Here is an 18,357-nt window from a genome sequence, read left to right as displayed (position 1 = left end):
ACCTAGCTAAGCTGCTCCTGAATTTCTGACTTACGGAGATTATTCAAGATAATGTTTATTACATTGAGCCATTAAGTTTTGGGGTAATTTGTTATACAGTAAGAGAAACTAATATTGATTTTGGTTCTTAACAGGATGCTTCAGCTGAAAAGTGAACTGTGGGAATACTAGGGTCTGGAGAAAATATCTTGATTTCAAGTGACAAGATTCTTGGTTTTAAATGGAAACTGAAACTCTGGAAAAATCATACGGCCAAAAAAATCTTGAAATGTTTCTACTGTTGCTTGCACTTTAGAGTGAGGGTCTCAAGTTAAGACCAAACCACCTGAGGGAATTGCAGAACAAAACTGAACCATATTTTCCCTCCCTTTAACACAAGTAAATGACTGAATGAGGGTTCCTTTCTCTGAATCTGCTCCTCAACCTGACTTTGAGAGAAGAGGGAGAGTTTGTAAGATTATGATTATAAACATAAGATGAAACTTAACTGATTCGCCTTTCTACAAGTTCTGGATTTTTGTGAAAGAGTATCCTGCCATTCATACGAAATAAACATTTTACTGTACTTTCCAACTTCTTACTTGTGTGAGCAAGCCTTTTATTTGAGCTTAAAAACAGTGACTGAAATAATCTTATTTCAGCTGAAAATGAGATCTGCGTATGTGAGTCTCAAGATCGACTCAGAATTGACCATATACGTAGCAAAAGACAAGCAAAGATTTCACATTATTTTCTTTAGTTTCAAAAATAACATTTTATGCACATATAGGCCTATAAAATGATTAATATTCATTAAAATCAATTTTTGCAATCTAATAAATTAAATGAAAAATTGAAGTTTCCTCTCCCACTTAATTTGCATCAGAATTGATATCCTATTTTAAAATAACTATAAATGGAGTATAACCTTTAAAAATTATGAATAACTATATTGTACACCTGTAACTTATATAATATTGTACAGAAACTCTACTTCGATAAAAAAATTTTAAAAAAGAATTGAGGTCCTTTGTGAGAGGGGGGAAACTACAGAGTAGGGTAGTAAGTTGGACAAAAATAAACAGATTCATAGAAAAACACCATTCTCTACTCAAAAGAGCACCAAGTTACACAATGTGAACCACTGAACTATACACTTCAAAATGATTAATGTGGTAGTTTATGTTATGTGTATTTTACTACAATTGAAAAAAAGAGCATTGACAATTATTATTGGACTACCATGTCTACGTGTCTATAAGCTGCTGATCGTGTTAATGTACTAGGATGGATATATATATATATATATGTATATATATGTTTATATTACATATATATTTATATTATGCAGGGTTTTCTGAGACATAAAAATTACTTCAATGGTTCTTCCAGGGTAAAAAGATAGAAAAAGGCTGGTCTAATGGATGGCAAATGGAGCTTTTCCAAGAAGGAAGTGATTGCCAATGGCAGGAAAAAAGAAGCAAGGCAGTGATGCTGGCCTGATGGGGCAGAGAAATGGTGTACAGTACTGGAGGGAAATAAAATTAATTATATAGAAGGCCTAGTCAATGTAGAGATTTTACTTTAGACTTGTTGTCAAAGGAAATGGAGAACTATTTGGGATCCTGAGGATGGCTATGGTACGAGGAAACTTTTAATAAGTTCAGTATGTCATCACATGCAGTACAGATGGGAGGAAGAAAAGCCTGGAAGCATTTAATTTGAGACAACAAAGATGCTCAGAACGTGAGGAAGTTATAGTTCACTGTAATTATTTCTCAACTTTTGAGTTGCCGTAGATTATACTGGGTGATTTCGGTTAGGAATAACAGAGGAAAGTGTGGTAGTGGCAACATAAGGCCTGTAACAACAGTACAAGCTTTAGATGGAATGAACAGAAATTGAGCGCTTTAGATAAAAGAGACTGCAACTAAGGTTGGGTGGGGATGGTGACAAAGATGATGGAGAGTGCTCAAAGGCTTGAGTCCAAAGATGCAGAAACCAAGAGTATGATGCTACCATGAGGACAAACAGGTAACTGGAATGATGAATAACTTGGAGAGAGCAAGGAGTGAGACTGGGGTTGGTGGTACAGCAAAGGACTGAGGGCTGTGAGAATCCATCGTTCCACTTTGTCCCTCTAACTAGCTGGAGAAGTTACTTCGCTTCTCTGTCAGTTCCTTACACATAAGATAAAGGGGCACCACGTAATCTTGAAGGTCCCATAAAAGTTCAATGGTTTCATCACACTAAGTTGAGGATAATACTGGGACACCAAATGGAGATAAAACATTGAACGTAAACAGAGTAAAATAGAGCAGGGCAGTTATGAATAATTCTACCTCTGTATGATGTATAGAATTTAAAGTACATTTATCAAATCTGAATAAAAGTTCATTTACCAAAATTTTTTTATCTGTATGACTGATGCTTTTTCAAGAAGCTTACACTTTAGTGTAGAAGACATACTGTGATTCCTAATATTTCCATAGTTAAGTTTACGAAGTTCTTCCATTATGAAAATAACCCTCTAAAAAAGGTACCAATCCCCACCCTCTTTCAAAGAGGCGGTTGACTGCGCTAAATATCAAGGTAAGGTCTCAGAAGATTCGAGTGAAAAGAGACCAACCAAATTTAACAAATAGAAGGTCGCTAGCCTTCTTTGGGAGAGAAGTTTTAGCGGAAGTTGAAGTCAAATATCAAGGACTTAAAGACAGAAGGTGAGGGGCTTGTGGTATAGACAGTGTCCTGCGGGGCTGAAAACGTACTTGACAAAGGAATAAACTATCTGGTACAAAAGACAAAAACATGGTCTGGCTTTCTGTCAGGTAACAGTTTCTTTAAAAGGACACAGACACCCACCCACCCACCCACCCACACACACACACACACGCACACACACTTTTTTTTCTTCCTTTCGTGAAACCATAGTACAAAACGACGGGCACAGTACTGCCCACAATCTCGCGTACTTCGAAAGATCCGGAAGAAACAAGCGATTCGAAAGAACGCAGACAAGCCCTTCCACTAAGTTCCGACGCGGCCAGATCCACCTCCCGGCAGAGCGCGGCTCAAACGTCCTCAGAGCCACCGGCAGCACAGTTGCTGGAGCGCAACCACTGAGAGTGAGGGGACTGCAGCGTAGCCTGAGAGGACAGGGTGCACGGCCACTCAGCTGCCACCAAGTACAAGCCGATCCGCTGGGAGAGGCGCGGTCCCTGACGCCAGCCATCGCCAAGGGCAACGCCGCGGGGCGGCACTTCCTGCAACGTCACGCTGCAAAGGACGCCGCTATTGTACGTCACTTCCTCCGCTCTCCGTAGGCAACTAGACCTAACTGTCGTAAAGTAGCGGTTGACGTTAGATATTATTGATACCCTTCCATCGCTGAAGGCTTTTTCGGGCAGGTGACAGCGTCCCTGATTCCGCGGGTGACTGGCTGGCTTTCTGAACCAGTTATTCGAGTTTCTATTTGGTTCCCTCCCCACCTCCGTTTTGTGTCGGTACGGTGGCCGAAGAGGCTCGTGTGCGGCGGAAGTACCGGGTGGGAGGGTGTGAGCCTCCGGGCCTGAGGTGCACGTGGCGCCGGTGAGTGGCGGGAGGGGCAGAGCGGTCTGAGGATGCTGGAGGTGGAACCCAGCGGAGGGAGGGGGGGAATGCGTCTGAAAACCTTGCTGCCGGCTGGGGGAGGAAGTACTCACCAGGGGTGACGGGGCTGGTGAGTGGATAGTCAGCGCTCACAGGGCTATGGGGAGGGGACGCTCACTCTTCGGGCTCGTCGCTGGCCGCCTGGCCATGGGTGAGGTGGCAGGGTTGCTATTATTTTTTTTTTTTTTTTTTTTTTGCGTTACGTGGGCCTCTCACTGTGTGGCCCCTCCCGTTGCGGACCACAGGCTCCGGACGCGCAGGCTCAGCGGCCATGGTTCACGGGCCCAGCCGCTCTGGGGCATGTGGGATCCTCCTGGACCGGGGCACGAACCCATGTCCCCTGCATCGGCAGGCGGACTCTCAACCACTGCGCCACCAGGGAAGCCCGGTTGCTATTATTATTGTTGTCTACTTCTGTGGTTTCTGACTGAGGCTCAGAGGGGTTCGGTGGTACCCCCAGAGGCCACAGTGACTGAAAGGCACGCCCTGCTTTTCTAACCAGGTGGGAGCGAGCATGTCTTTTCGTGGGGGAGGTCGCGGAGGCTTTAGTCGAGGTGGCGGCTTCGGTCGCGGCGGCAGTAGCAACCACCACTTCCGAGGTGGAGGCGGCGGCAATTTCAGAGGCGGCGGCGGCGGCGGCAGAGGAGGATTTGGACGAGGGGGCGGCCGCGGAGGTTTTAACAGAGGCCAGGACCACGGACCTCCAGAGCAAGTAGTTTGTAAGTAGGCTTCAAAGCTTGGCCCACCGGGTGGCGAGGGTGGAGTGGGGTCGGGGGCCGGAGGTTGTGGGTTTGTGTTATTAGTAAGTTTGACTGGGAGTCAGGTGCTGAAAGATAGATCCAGCAGCTCTCTCTCCTACGGAGGTTGCTACTTGATCGGGGAGTCAAGCCTCTGGAGAGGCTGTAAAGTGACGTATAATCGTGCTGTAGAAGTAAGGGGGAGATAAGAAAGCTGAAGGACAGTTAGAATGCATCGTGGAGATGGAATTTGGGTTTGGGCTGAAAGGGAGATACAACTACGTAATATTGTGCGTTTACCCCTACTGTCCCTATTTTACAGATAAGAAAACTGATTCAGCGTTAAGTTTCTTTTTTCGGGTCATAGTGAGAAGTGATCAGTAAGTGATGTATTTGAGATACAAAGCCAGGTTTCTTGACCCCAAAGCCCATGCTTTTAATTGCTACCCATAACTAAGTGAAGTGAGTAAAAAAACTTGCTCAGAAGGGAAACTACTGGGGGGAGTCAAGAAAAAGACCTAATTAGAGGAGTTTTGGAGTAATTATCAAAAAGGTAGGATGGAAGTCATGGAAAGTGAGACAGATTTGACGGTAGAAGCCTACATCAAAGAAGAGAAAGGATGAACAGAGTCTAATATAAAGAGTAGGGTGGATCAGTATGCAAAATGGTGTTTGGGTGACTGTGAGTCAGATATATAGGTAGTTATTTTGAGATTCCAGACTTCCTTGGAAAAGATCGAAGAGTCATTGGTGAAGAGGTGGTAGTAGGAACTTAGGAAAGGGGAGAAAAAAAGAAAGGGCTAGAGAACAACAAAGACTGACTTAGACTTAGGGATGGGGAGAAGGAAGAGACAATAGAATGAGGCATAGTGTTGTTTAATCAAATAATAATAGTTATTATAGTAAAATAACTGTTATTGTAGATTGAGTGGTCTCAGTATGCCAGGCATTTTCTAAGCACTTGACATTTATTATTGCACTTGATCTTCACAATACTATACGTTAGGTGTCAGTACTGTTGTTAGCCCTACATGAAAGATGAAGACACTGAAGCCCAGAGAAGGTGAGACCCGTACCCCAGGTCACATAGCTAGTATTTTGTGGAGTTGGTATACTAACCCAGGAAGGCTTTTCTGCCTCAGAACAGATATGGTGAAATCCCAGGCAGCCAAGAGGAAAGCTTCCAGAAGAGGTTGGTCAATATCATTTGAAATTGTTTTATATTTTAACATTTTCATGTCCTATTTCAGTATTAGGAGAGTTCCTGCACCCCTGTGAGGATGACATAGTTTGTAAATGTACCACAGATGAAAATAAGGTGCCTTATTTCAATGCTCCAGTTTATTTAGAAAACAAAGAACAAATTGGAAAGGTGGATGAAATATTTGGACAACTTAGAGATTTTGTATCCTTCTAAATTGGAAGATGTAGCTGTCTCATTAAAAGGTTACTGTTTGTTTTTTCTGGGGTTAAGTATTGATTAAACTAAACTTGCTGCTTCATTAAAGTGGATGGAGTATTGCTAAGATGGGACCATAAAGGAGAATCAAGAGGGGGGATGTATTTTCACATATATTGAAAAGATAGGCCTTAGAAGTGTGACTTCCTTTTTGGAAGGTTTTAGAAATGATTGCCACTTGGAGCAGGGCCACAGGGTTGAGGTACTTTGCTTTGGATGTGATGATGCCACTGCAATAGGATGGTGGAATTGGAAGTTTTAAAACAAAAATTAAAATTTCACTTCTGTTTGGAGGCTCATTTCTTACTTTTCCTAAATATTTCTGTATATTCTGACCTTGTTATTTTAAAAATTACACGTGAATTCAGAAGATTATCTTTGACATTAATTGCTTATTCCTTAATAAAATTAATAGTATTTTTCAGTTAAATTGTCAGAGAACATGAAGGCATCTTCCTTTAAAAAACTGCAGAAGGTGAGTCAAGTTTATGATACCTAGATCCTTGGTTTTATAAACGAATGATCTACCTTAGGACAGTTTTACTTAAGGCACTTGAGACTTCCCCAGTGTATCACTAGTGAAGCTCTTAAACTGAGATGTTCTGTACTTTAGACATTGAACTTACTAATCTTTAAAAGTAATGTGTTTAATTTAGGTTTTCAGAAAGTAATCTGTGGTCATATTAGCAATTCTGTAACTGCTGGAGTATATTTTTTATTTTATGTACAAATCTTGTTGAAAAGCTTTCATTCTAAGTATAATGTGAAGTTATAAAGCTTATATTATTTAGGAGATATCAGATATTAAATGATTTCACAGATATTTCAATAACATTATAATATATGCTGTAAAGGAGTAATACATGTGGGTATGGGAATGTTAGTAGTGAGACCAAATTTAGTGCATTGGCTTTCTGAGAATGTGAGTTTGAAGCAGAGACCTGAAAGTTGACCACAGGTGACTCCCAAACCTGGTTGCGCGTCAGAATTACCTGGGGGAGCTTTTAAGTAGATGTATTTCTAAGTCCCACTTCTAGAAGTTTGACTGAGTAGGTGTTAGGTAGGGACGAGGATTCAGTTTTTAAAAGGAAACTTCTGGATGACTTTGATGAAGGTTAGGTTAGCACTTGGGAACCACTGCTCTAGTCACAGAGGAGGAGGAAGTGCATTTCAAGTAAGGAAAACAGCGTGTGCAAGTCTGACAGTAAAGCCACCTTAAGGATCTGAAAAAGGCAGAGGTAGAGCTTGGACACAGAACATTTAGGAGGGGTGGGGAAAGTTGTGAAGTAATGACTAGCAAGGTAGGCAGGGGCTAGATTACTTAAGGCCTTCAGGTCATGGGAAAGGATTTAGACTATAGTCTTCATTTTGTTTTTAACTATCAGGATATATACGGTTAAATTTATACTTAAAAGAGAGTGTTAGAAAAATAAAAGAGCACCCTGGAAAGAGGTTAGTACTGTGTGTGAAGGGGCCAGGTTGGATGCTGTTGCTTTAGTCCTGAAAGAGTGGAAATGGAGAAAAGTGGATGGTTTTATGAGAGATATAGGAAGTAGAATCGATAGGTCTTGGTAATTGGTTAGCTGTTGAAATTGAAGTAAAAAATATCACCGTCTTTCAGATGTCTGATTGCAACAGCTTTGTGGATGGTGTCACCATTCACTGAAATGGGCAATACTGGAGAAGAAGGGAATTAGGGGAAGATAATGAATTCAGTTTTGGACATAATGAGTGTGAAGTACATCACACTAATTATTTCTGTTATACTTGCAGTTTTATATAGACCCATATAAGCTGCTGCCGTTGCAGAGGTTTCTACCTCGACCTCCGGGTGAGAAGGGGCCTCCCAGAGGCGGTGGCAGGGGAGGTCGAGGAGGAGGAAGAGGCGGAGGAAGAGGCGGAGGTGGCAGAGGTGCGAGGGGTGGTAAGTTACCTGCGGGGGAGATTTCTAATGAGATTTCAAAGCCGCAGCCAACTTGTATAGCACAATTTAGTTTTGTATAGAGGCGGACCTCCCTTATGCTTATTTGTCTTTTTTAAGAAAGCTGCTTCCAATCTTGGCACATTACCATAGTAGTAATGCTAAGTTTCTGTAAAGTATAGTATTATCTTAATTGAATTTTAAATTTTTAGTTAACATCATTGAGTGGTGATTATATGCCAAGAGCTGGTCATATATTCTTTTAACATCCAAGTATGTTCTTTTAATATTTAGCAAAACCTTGTGAAGGTGGGTGATATCCTTTTTTTATGGATGAGGAAATGCAGGCTTACAGAAGTTAATTTGCTCTAATCACACAATTGGCAGCTCAGAAATAAAACCCGTATCTTCTGATGTCATGCCAAAGACTATTACAATAAGTTCATTGCTTTGATTTCAGTATTTTGATATATGTGTTTCCCCACAGCTTGGGTACATTCATCATTGTGGGCAGTTGGATGATGAGCAGGGCTGGGGATGAGGTGGGATACAGCGTTGGCTGTGCTTAGATCTGCAAATTGTGTGGTGGGTGGGTGACTGGGTGATGGGCAGAGCCAAAGAGATGAGGAAGAGGAGCTGCACAGCGGGGTTGGACAGCTTCTGGGACAGGGTCAGAAAAGAGAGAATCCTGTTCTCACTTTTGCCTCTCAATGTAATTATCACTTCACTTCTTAAATGTACCTTTTTGGGGTCCAAATAGCTGGGACATAATCTCTTAAGAGGTATTAACATATATCTTTAAGTATTTTTGGGAGTACCCCTTTAAGAATTTGATGAATGGAGATCCCCTCACTTCCGTTCTATATTCAGTCTCGTATATGACATTTTAAAGCATTCACAACTATATTTTCTTAAAATCTTAATTTTTTTATATCAGTATTTTGGAAGTATGTGTGTGTTTCCTCATTTTATAATTTCTCTTTTTATATTTCATCATTCTTTACAAAGTTAGCCCCCAAAATGAGTAAATATAGAAACTGCAATAGGAAGCCAAACGTGTTGGATAATAGAAAAAAATGCTTTAAAAATTTTAAATTTCAAGGCTCATCAGCATGTGACCATCAGGGTTGATCTGTTTGCAGCTCCATTGACCTTAAACATTGTATTTATGGTAGTATCCCCAGAGCTAAACCACCCATACCTGCTACCCTTTGTTCTTAGGATAAAAACAATTTAAAAAGTATATATAATAAGCAAAAGTTGAGGTACTCATGCATTTAATGGTAGGGCTAAATTGACCTTTAAAGTAACAAGCTTTTCTAATTTATTAAAACAAAGCTTGTTTAAAAAGTTGTAACCTAGGATTTTAGCCTGCTGCTGGACAGTTTCTCCATTTTTTTTTTTTTTTTTTTTTTTTTTTTTTTTTTTTTTTCGGTACGAGGGCCTCTCACTGTTGTGGCCTCTCCCGTTGCGGAGCCCAGGCTCCGGACGCGCAGGCTCAGCGGCCATGGCTCACGGGCCCAGCCGCTCCGCGGCATGTGGGATCTTCCCGGACCGGGGCATGAACCTGCGTCCCCTGCATCGGCAGGCGGACTCCTAATCACTGCGCCACCAGGGAAGCCCAGTTTCTCCATTTTTATCTTAAAATTTTCTGTAAGGTCAAATATGTGAATATATATTCATTACTATTGCAAGAATTATATTGATATTTACAGGCTTATCAAAATATGATAAGTTACAGTTAATGAATGTTTCCTTTATTTTTAGGTGGTTTTAGAGGTGGAAGAGGAAGTGGAGGTGGAGGTTTCAGAGGAGGAAGAGGGGGTGGTGGTTTTAGAGGTGAGTGGAAAAAAAACTTTAAATGACTGAATTTCTAGAAGTGGTAATGTCTACCAACTTTTATTTCTGTTTGCCAGCAAGTACATAGAGAACACCGTGGTGTTCTTTGCTTTAGCCTAATAGATAGTTTCATTTTATATCACTTTTCCCTTTGAATTTTTTCACCTACTTCTACTTTACTTTGCTGTATTATTAATTTGAAAAACAAAAAAGTATAATACAAATGACAGTTAAATTTGGTAAAATACTTTTGCTAAACCTTACAAGAACTAATGCTGATTTTAGACTTAAGTTTTGGGTAATAGTATTATTAAATATTCATTTTTCTGTACCCTTAATACTTTCATTTTCTCTTAATCAGGAAGGGGACATTAAGTGTAACAGTTGACAGAGAAACTTCACCAGTTGACTTCGGCATTAACTTCATGATTTACATCTGTGGATCAGAAACTCGTTTCATGATCAAGTCTTGAAGAGCTGGTCATTTAATGACAGTGGAGCTAAAATGTCAACATCATGCAAAAACGAGTGTGGCAGAAGAGGCAGTTTTGCTCTAAAAGAGTATGAACAAATGTTTTAATGTTTTGTACAATGCTTGGAACTTGTGGGTGTTCAGTAAAGGGGCAGCTTTCATCTGAAGCGTAATTGAATTTTTAAAATAAAGTGTTTTATTCCTTTAAGTTATTTAGAGCTGTGTTTATTAAACCAGAGCTATTTTTGAGTTAAAAGGGACAACCCAATAGATTTAAGATAGAAAAAAAGGTGTTTGCATATATAACTGATCTTTTAAAAAAATAGGCTAGTAGAGCAGTACTTCAACATTCTCTATAAATTAACACTCCCTTTCAAATTGTTTGCCTTTTGTATATGAGAACATCAACACACTTTATTGTATTTTCCCTTTTGTGTGTTAGTACATAAATCAAACTTAGTAAGGCAGCTTCTCTAGTTGTAATTAGTAATTGATTAGAAAATTTTAGTATTGGTTATGAATCTGTTAAAGATGGAACAGCTCTGTTCAAGTTGAGAACTAGAAGTTGATGACATTCCTTAAGAAATGTTTAATTTTTCTCATTCAACATAGATGGAATGTTGAAAGTTTTACTGAATGTTTTTATTTTCCTTTTTTTAAGGGACTCAAGGTTTAAGATGTTACTGACCATAAATAAATATTTGATTGCCTGCTACACGTTCAGATTCCTGGGTAGGGACATTACAAATGAAATTGGTTTTGGTCCTCACTGCTATTGTAGTATCAAGACGTAACCATGATAGCAAGTTAGAATACTGTGATATAGGATAATTTTCCCTGCCACTGATTTTCCCCCCTCACATGTGTCCATTCTCAGAAGGGATGGGGTTGCCATATCTTTTAAGTTTTCTAGCATGTTTTACCTAATACTGCCTAAATCAGTATTTTGGGTTTTACGTAACTTTTTTGATTAATGGAATTGCAGCAGGATGAATAAATATGTAAGCCATAATTATATATGATGAACAAATATGCTGAAAATTTTTCACAGGAAGAAGCGGTTATGCTTTTACAACTTGGGAAAGGAGACTGTTTGATTTAGAATACTTGGGTTGAAACTTTCAGTGACAGTTAGGGCCAGGGCTTTTACTCTTGGTCTGTAAAAGACATAGAAAGCAATTATTTGTCCTTGGTATTGTCCCAAGGACAAATAATAGTGCAAATTCCTACACTTTTTTTTAACATTTAAAAAGTCTAAACTGGCTGATGGTCAGTAGACAAATCACTTGAGATTTCACCTTTTACCTTAGGTATATCTTTTGGTCATTAGCTATCTTTAAACTCTATTTTTCTCTTTTCTTCCTTATAGTAGTTCTTCCTGGGTTTCCTTTGGGGCATTTAGTGGTTCTTTTTGGCAACACCGCATGGCATGTGGGATCTTAGTTCCCTGACCAGGGATTGAACCCATGCCCCCTGGACCGCCAGGGAAGTTCCCAGGGTATTTGGTTTTGAATTGAGTTCATATGTTTAGGGAGCCTAACATTAATGCATTTGGTACCGTGGTATCACTGAGCTCCACTGTAAAAGATACTTTGATGATTATTCACATGTTAAATCTTTTGAGTTGTTAACCAAATAACATTCTGACTGCTTGCATCATGCTAAAATGTACTTGTTACCATAGCACTGAGAAGATTTAGTGGAATACAAGCAATATTTCCTGGCATTCCTGAAAATTTGGGAGGAGTTATGATAGGAGGACTGACTTAAAGCCAATTAAAGTTTATGAAATTGAAGAATCATGAGCTGTGTAAACTTGACATGCTTATATTTCTTAGTATTCTAAGCCTCATCCCAATATACCTTTTCCATGTCACTCGTGAAGGAAGCATTAAAAAGTACGTTGAATGCATCTACCACACTCATAATCTGTAAAACTTGTAGCTATAGCAAATAGCTGGGCCATTTTTGGAATTATTTTTTCTTCAGTTCTTTTTTTTTTGAATTTCTGAATTTTATTCATTTTTTATACAGCAGGTTCTTATTAGTTATCTATTTTATACATATTAGTGTATATATGTCAATCCCAATCTCCCAATTCATCCCATCACCCCCACCCCCACTGCTGCTTTCCCCCCTTGGTGTCCATATGTTTTTTCTCTACATCTGTGTCTCTCTGCCCTGCAAACCGGTTGATCTGTACCATTTCTCTAGCTTCCACATATATGCGTTAATATACGATATTTATTTTTCTGACTTCACTCTGTATGACAGTCTCTAGATCCATCCACATCTTTACAAATGACCCAATTTTTTCCCCTTTTTATGGCTGAGTAATATTCCATTGTTTATAGGTACCAAATCTTCTTTATCCATTCGTCTGTCGATGGGCATTTAGGTTGCTTCCATGACCTGGCTATTGTAAATAGTGCTGCAGTGAACATTGGGGTGCATGTATCTTTTTGAATTATGGTTTTCTCTGGGTATATGTCCAGTAGTGGGATTGCTGGGTCATACGGTAATTATATTTTTAATTTTTTAAGGAACCTCCATACTGTTCTCATAGTGGCTGTATCATTTTACATTCCCACCAACAGTGCGAGAGGAGGGTTCCCTTTTCTCCACACCTCTCCAGCATTTGTTGTCTGTGATTTTCTAATGATGCCCATTCTAACTGGTGTGAGGTGATACCTCGTTGTAGTTTTGATTTGCATTTCTCTAATAATTAGTGACGTTGAGCAGCTTTTCATGTGCTTCTTGGCCATCTGTATGTCTTCTTTGGAGAAATGTCTATTTAGGTCTTCTGTCCATTTTTGGATTGGGTTGTTTGTTTCTTTAATATTGAGCTGCATGAAGTGTTTATATATTTTGGAGATTAATCCTTTAATGTCTGTTGATTCGTTTGCAAATATTTTCTCCCATTCTGTGGGTTGTCTTTTCGTCTTGCTTGTAGTTTCCTTTGCTTTGCAAAAGCCTTTAAGTTTCATTAGGTCCCATTTGTTTATTTTTGTTTTTATTTCCATTACTCTAGGAGGTGGATCAAAAAAGATCTTGCTGTGAATTATGTCAGAGTGTTCTTCCTATGTTTTCCTCTAAGAGTTTTGTAGTGTCCGGTCTTACATGTAGGTCTCTAATCCATTTTGAGTTTATTTTTGTGTATGGTGTTAGCAAGTGTTCTAATTTCATTCTTTTACACATAGCTGTCCAGTTTTCCCAGCACCACTTATTGAAGAGACTGTCTTTTCTCCATTGTATATCCTTGCCTCCTTTGTCATAGATTAGTTGACCATAGGTATGTGGGTTTATCTCAGGTTTCTGTCCCGTTCTGTTGATCTATATTTCTGTTTTTGTGCCGGTACCATATTGTCTTTTTTTTTTTTTTTTAACATCTTTATTGGGGTATAATTGCTTTACAGTGGTGTGTTAGTTTCTGCTTTATAACAAAGTGAATCTGTTAAACATATACATATGTTCCCATATCTCTTCCCTACCATGTTGTCTTGATTACTGTAGCTTTGTAATACAGTCTGAAGTCAGGGACTCTGATTCCTCCAGCTCCGTTTTTTTCCCTCAGGACTGCTTTGGCTATTTGGGGTCTTTTGGGTCTCCATACAAATTTTAAGATTTTTTTGTTCTAGTTCTGTAAAAAAAAAATGCTGTTGGTAATTTGATAGGGATTGCATTGAATCTGTAGATTGCTTTGGGTAGTATAGTCATCTTCACAGTATTGATTCTTCCAATCCAAGAACATGGTATATCTCTCCATCTGTTGGTATCATCTTTAATTTCTTTCATCAGTGTCTTACAGTTTTCTGCATAGAGGTATTTTGTCTCCCTAGGTAGGTTTATTCCTAGGTATTTTATTCTTTTTGTTGCAGTGGTAAATGGGAGTGTTTCCATAATTTCTCTCTCAGATTTTTCATCATTAGTGTATAGGAATGCAAGAGATTTCTGTGCATTAATTTTGTATCTTGCAACTTTACCAGATTCATTGATTAGCTCTAGTAGTTTTCTGGTGGAATCTTTAGGATTCTGTATGTATAGTATCATGTCATCTGCAGACAGTGACAGTTTCACTTCTTCTTTTCCAATTTGTATTTCTTTTATTTCTTTTTCTTCTCTGATTGCCGTGGCTAGGACTTCCAAAACTATGTTGAACAATAGTGGTGAGAGTAGACATACTTGTCTTGTTCCTGATCTCAGAGGAAATTCGTTCAGTTTTTCACCATTGAGAATGATGTTTGCTGTGGGTTTGTTGTATATGGCTTTTATTATGTTGAGGTAGGTTCCCTCTATGTCCACTGTCTGGAGAGTTTTTATCATAAGTGGGTGTTGAATTTTGTCAAAAGCTTTTTCTGTATCTATTGAGATGATCATATGGTTTTTCTTCAATTTGTTAATATGGTGTATAATTGATACACCATATTGATTTGCATACATTGAAGAATCCTTGCATCCGTGGGGTAAATCCCACTTGATCATGGTGTATGATCCTTTTTTTTTTTTTTTTTTTGGCAGTATGTGGGCCTCTCAGTGTTGTGGCCTCTCCTGTTGCGGAGCGCAAGCTCAGGACGCGCAGGCTCAGCGGCCATGGCTTGTGGGACTAGCCGCTCCGCGGCATGTGGGATCTTCCTGGACCGGGGCACGAACCTGTGTCCCCTGCGTCGGCAGGCAGACTCTCAACCACTGCGCCACCAGGGAAGCCTGTATGATCCTTTTAATGTGTTGTTGGATTCTGTTTGCTTGTATTTTGTTGAGGATTTTTGCATCTATATCCATCAGTGATAATTGGTCTGTAATATTCCTTTTTAGTAGTATCTTTGTCTGGTTTCGGTATCGAGATGGTGGCCTCATAGAATTTCTAGAGTTTGGGAGTGTTCTGTCCTCTGCAATTTTTTGGAAGAGTTTGAGAAGGATGGGTGTTAGTTCTTCTCTAAATGTTTGATAGAATTTGCCTGTGAAGCCATCTGGTCCTGGACTTTTGTTTGTTGGAAGATTTTAAATCACAGTTTCAATTTCAGTGCTTGTTACTGGTCTGTTCATATTTTCTACTTCTTCCTGGTTCAGTCTTGGAAGGTTATACCTTTCTAAGAATTTGTCCATTTCTTCCAGATTGTCCATTTTATTGGCATAGAGTTGCTTGTAGTAGTCTCTTAGGATGCTTTGTATTTCTGCAGTGTCTGTTGTAACTTCTTCTTTTCCATTTCTAATTTTATTGATTTGAGTCCTGTGCCTCTTTTTCTTGATGAGTCTGACTAATGGTTTATCAGTTTTGTTTATCTTCTCAAAGAACCAGCTTTTAGTTTTATTGATCTTTGCTATTGTTTTCTTTGTTTCTATTTCATTTATTTCTGCTCTGATCTTTATGATTTCTTTCCTTCTAACTTTGGGATTTGTTTGTTCTTCTTTCTCTAGTTCCTTTAGGCATAAGGTTAGATTGTTTATTTGAGATTTTTCTTGTTTCTTGGGGTAAGCTTGTATTGCTGTAAACTTCCCTCTTAGAACGGCTTTTGCTGCATCCCATAGGTTTTGGATCGTTGTGTTTTCGTTGCAATCTGTGTCTAGGTGTTTTTTGATTTCCTCTTTGATTTCTTTAGTGACCTCTTTGTTATTTAGTGGCCTATTGTTTAGCCTCCATGTGTTTGTGTTTTTTATGTTTTTTTCCCCTGTTATTGATTTCTAATCTCATAGTGTTGTGGTTGGAAAAGATACTTGATATGATTTCTGTTTTCTTAAATTTACCAAGGCTTGATTTGTGACCCTAGCTGTGATCTCTCCTGGAGAATGTTCCGTGCGCACTTGAGAAGAAAGTGTAATCTGCTGTTTTTGGATGGAATGTCCTATAAATATCAATTAAATCTATCTGGTCTATTGTGTCATTTAAAGCTTCTGTTTCCGTATTTATTTTCATTTTGGATGATTTGTCCGTTGGTGTAAGTGAGGTGTTAAAGTCCCCCACTATTATTGTGTTACTGTCGATTTCCTCTTTTATAGCTGTTAGCAGTTGCCTTATGTATTGAGGTGCTCCTGTGTTGGGTGCACATATATTTATAATTGTTATATGTTCTTCTTGGATTGATCCCTTGATCATTATGCAGTGGCCTTCCTTGTCTCTTGTAACATTCTTTATTTTAAAGTCTATTTTATCTGACATGAGTATTGCTACTGCAGCTTTCTTTTGATTTCCATTTGCATGGAGTATCTTTTTCCATTGCCTCACTTTCAGTCTGTATGTGTCTTTAGGTCTGAAGTGGGTCTCTTGAAGACAGCATATATATGGGTCTTGTTTTTGTATCCATTCAGCAAGCCTATCTTTTGGTTGGAGCATTTAATCCATTCACTTTTAAGGTAATTATCAATATGTATGTTCCTATTACCATTTTTTAAATTGTTATGGGTTTGTTTTTGTAGGTCCTTTTCTTGTGTTTCCCACTTAGAGAAGTTCCTTTAGCATTTGTTTTAGAGCTGGTTTGGTGGTGCTGAATTCTCTTAGCTTTTGCTTGTCTGTAAAACTTGATTTCTCTGTTGAATCTGAATGAGATCCTTGCTGGGTAGAGTAATCTTGATTGTAGGTTCTTCCCTTTCATCACTTTAAATATATCATGCCACTCCCTTCTGGCTTATAGAGTTTCTGCTGAGAAATCAGCTGTTAACCTTATGGGAGTTCCCTTGTATGTTATTTGTCGTTTTTCCCTTGTTGCTTTCAGTAGTTTTTCTTTGTGTTTAGTTTTTGTCAGTTTGATTACTATGTGTCTTGGTGTGTTTCTCCTTGTGTTTATCCTGTATGGGACTCTCTGTACTTCCTGGACTTGGGTGGCTATTTCCTCTCCTATGTTAGGGAATTTTTCAACTATAATCTCTTCAAATATTTTCTCGGGTCCTTTCTCTCTCTCTTCTTCTTCTGGTACCCCTATAATGCGAATGTTGTTGTGGTTAACCTTGTCCCAGAGGTCTCTTAGGCTGTCTTCATTTCTTCTCATTCTTTTTTCTTTATTCTGTTCTGTGGCAGTGAATTCCACCATTCTGTCTTCCAGGTCACTTATCTGTTCTTTTTTTACTCAGTTATTCTGCTATTGATTCCTTCTAGTGTATTTTTCATTTTAGTTATTGTATTGTTCATCTTTGTTTGTTTGTTCTTTAATTCTTCTAGGTGTTTGTTCTTTAATTCTTCTAGGTCTTTGTTAAACATTTCTTCCATCTTCTTGATCTTTGCCTCCATTCTTTTTCCGAGGTCCTGGATCATCTTCACTATCATTATTCTGAATTCTTTTTCTGGAAGGTTGCCTATCTCCCTTTAGTTGTTTTTCTGGGGTTTTATCTTGTTCCTTTATCTGGTACAAATTCCTCTGCCTTTTCATTTTGTCTGTCTTTCTGTGAATGTGGTTTTCCTTCCATAGGCTGCAGAATTGTCGTTCTTCTTGCTTCTGCTCTCTGCCCTCTGGTGGATGAGGCTACCTAAGAGGCTTGTGCAAGCTTCCTGGTGGTAGGGATTGGTGGTGGGTAGAGCTGGGTGTTGCTCTGGTGTGCAGAGCTCAGGAAAATTTTAATCTGCTCCTCTGCTGATGAGTGGGGCTAGGTTCCCTCCCTGTTGGTTGTTTGGCCTGAGGCGACCCAGCACTGGAACCTACCCTGCTCTTTGGTGGGGCTAATGGCAGACTCTGGGAGGGCTTACGCCAAGGAGTACTTCCAGAACTTCAGCTGCCAGTGTCCTTGTCCCCACGGTGAGCCACAGCCACCCCCACCTCTTCAGGAGACCCTCCAACACTAGCAGGTAGGTCTGGTTCAGTCTCCCCAGGAGTCACTGCTCCTTCCCCTGGGTCCCGATGTGCACACTGTTTTGTGTGTGCCCTTCCAAGAGTGGAGTCTCTGTTTCCCCCAGTCCTGTCGAAGTCCTGCAATCAAATCCCACTAGCCTTCAAAGCATGATTCTCTTGGAATTTCTCCTCCCGTTTCCAGACCCCCAGGTTGGGAAGCCTCACGTGGGGCTCTGAACCTTCACTCCAGTGGGTGGACTTCTGTGGTATGTGTTCCCCAGTCTGTGAGTCACCCACCCAGCAGTTATGGGATTTGATTTGATTGTGATTGTGCCCCTCGTACCATCTCACTTTGGCTTCTCCTTTGTATTTGGGGTATCTTTTTTGATGAGTTCCAGTGTCTTCCTGTCAATGATCGTTCAGCAGTTAGTTGTGATTCCAGTGCTCTCACAAGAGGGTGTGAGCGCACATCCTTCTACTCCGCCATCTTGAACCAATCTCTCCTCTTCAGTTCTTATAAATAGAAAAATTATTTCTGGAAAGTTTAA

General features: G+C 39.6%; 1 protein-coding gene across 5 annotated transcripts in view; it reads left to right on the top strand.

The window, feature by feature from the left end:
* The first annotated feature begins 3,280 nt into the window (after nt 1–3,280).
* The window catches only part of GAR1 (GAR1 ribonucleoprotein), a 33,027-nt gene continuing 17,950 nt past the window's right edge, over nt 3,281–18,357 (top strand). The window contains exons 1-7 of one of the 5 annotated variants that reach the window (XR_004350133.1): nt 3,284–3,567; nt 4,130–4,346; nt 5,615–5,769; nt 6,239–6,298; nt 7,597–7,747; nt 9,512–9,583; nt 9,945–10,144. Coding sequence is in view for 3 of the 5 variants with exons in the window: in XM_032633554.1 (XP_032489445.1) it covers nt 4,142–4,346; nt 5,615–5,769; nt 6,239–6,298; nt 7,597–7,747; nt 9,512–9,583; nt 9,945–9,958 (657 nt within the window). In the remaining 2 variants the exon portion in view is untranslated. Of the gene's footprint in view, nt 3,698–4,129; nt 4,347–5,614; nt 5,770–6,238; nt 6,299–7,596; nt 8,264–9,511; nt 9,584–9,944; nt 10,268–18,357 lie in introns of those variants that run through there. The other 4 variants (XM_032633554.1, XM_032633555.1, XR_004350134.1 and 1 more) reach the window with 4 other exon arrangements.

This window comes from Phocoena sinus, chromosome 5 (genome assembly GCF_008692025.1).
Source record: "Phocoena sinus isolate mPhoSin1 chromosome 5, mPhoSin1.pri, whole genome shotgun sequence".
Taxonomy (NCBI): Eukaryota; Metazoa; Chordata; class Mammalia; order Artiodactyla; family Phocoenidae; genus Phocoena; species Phocoena sinus.
The sequence above is the reverse complement of the archived record's forward strand: the minus strand, read 5'-3'. Positions and strand labels throughout refer to the sequence as shown.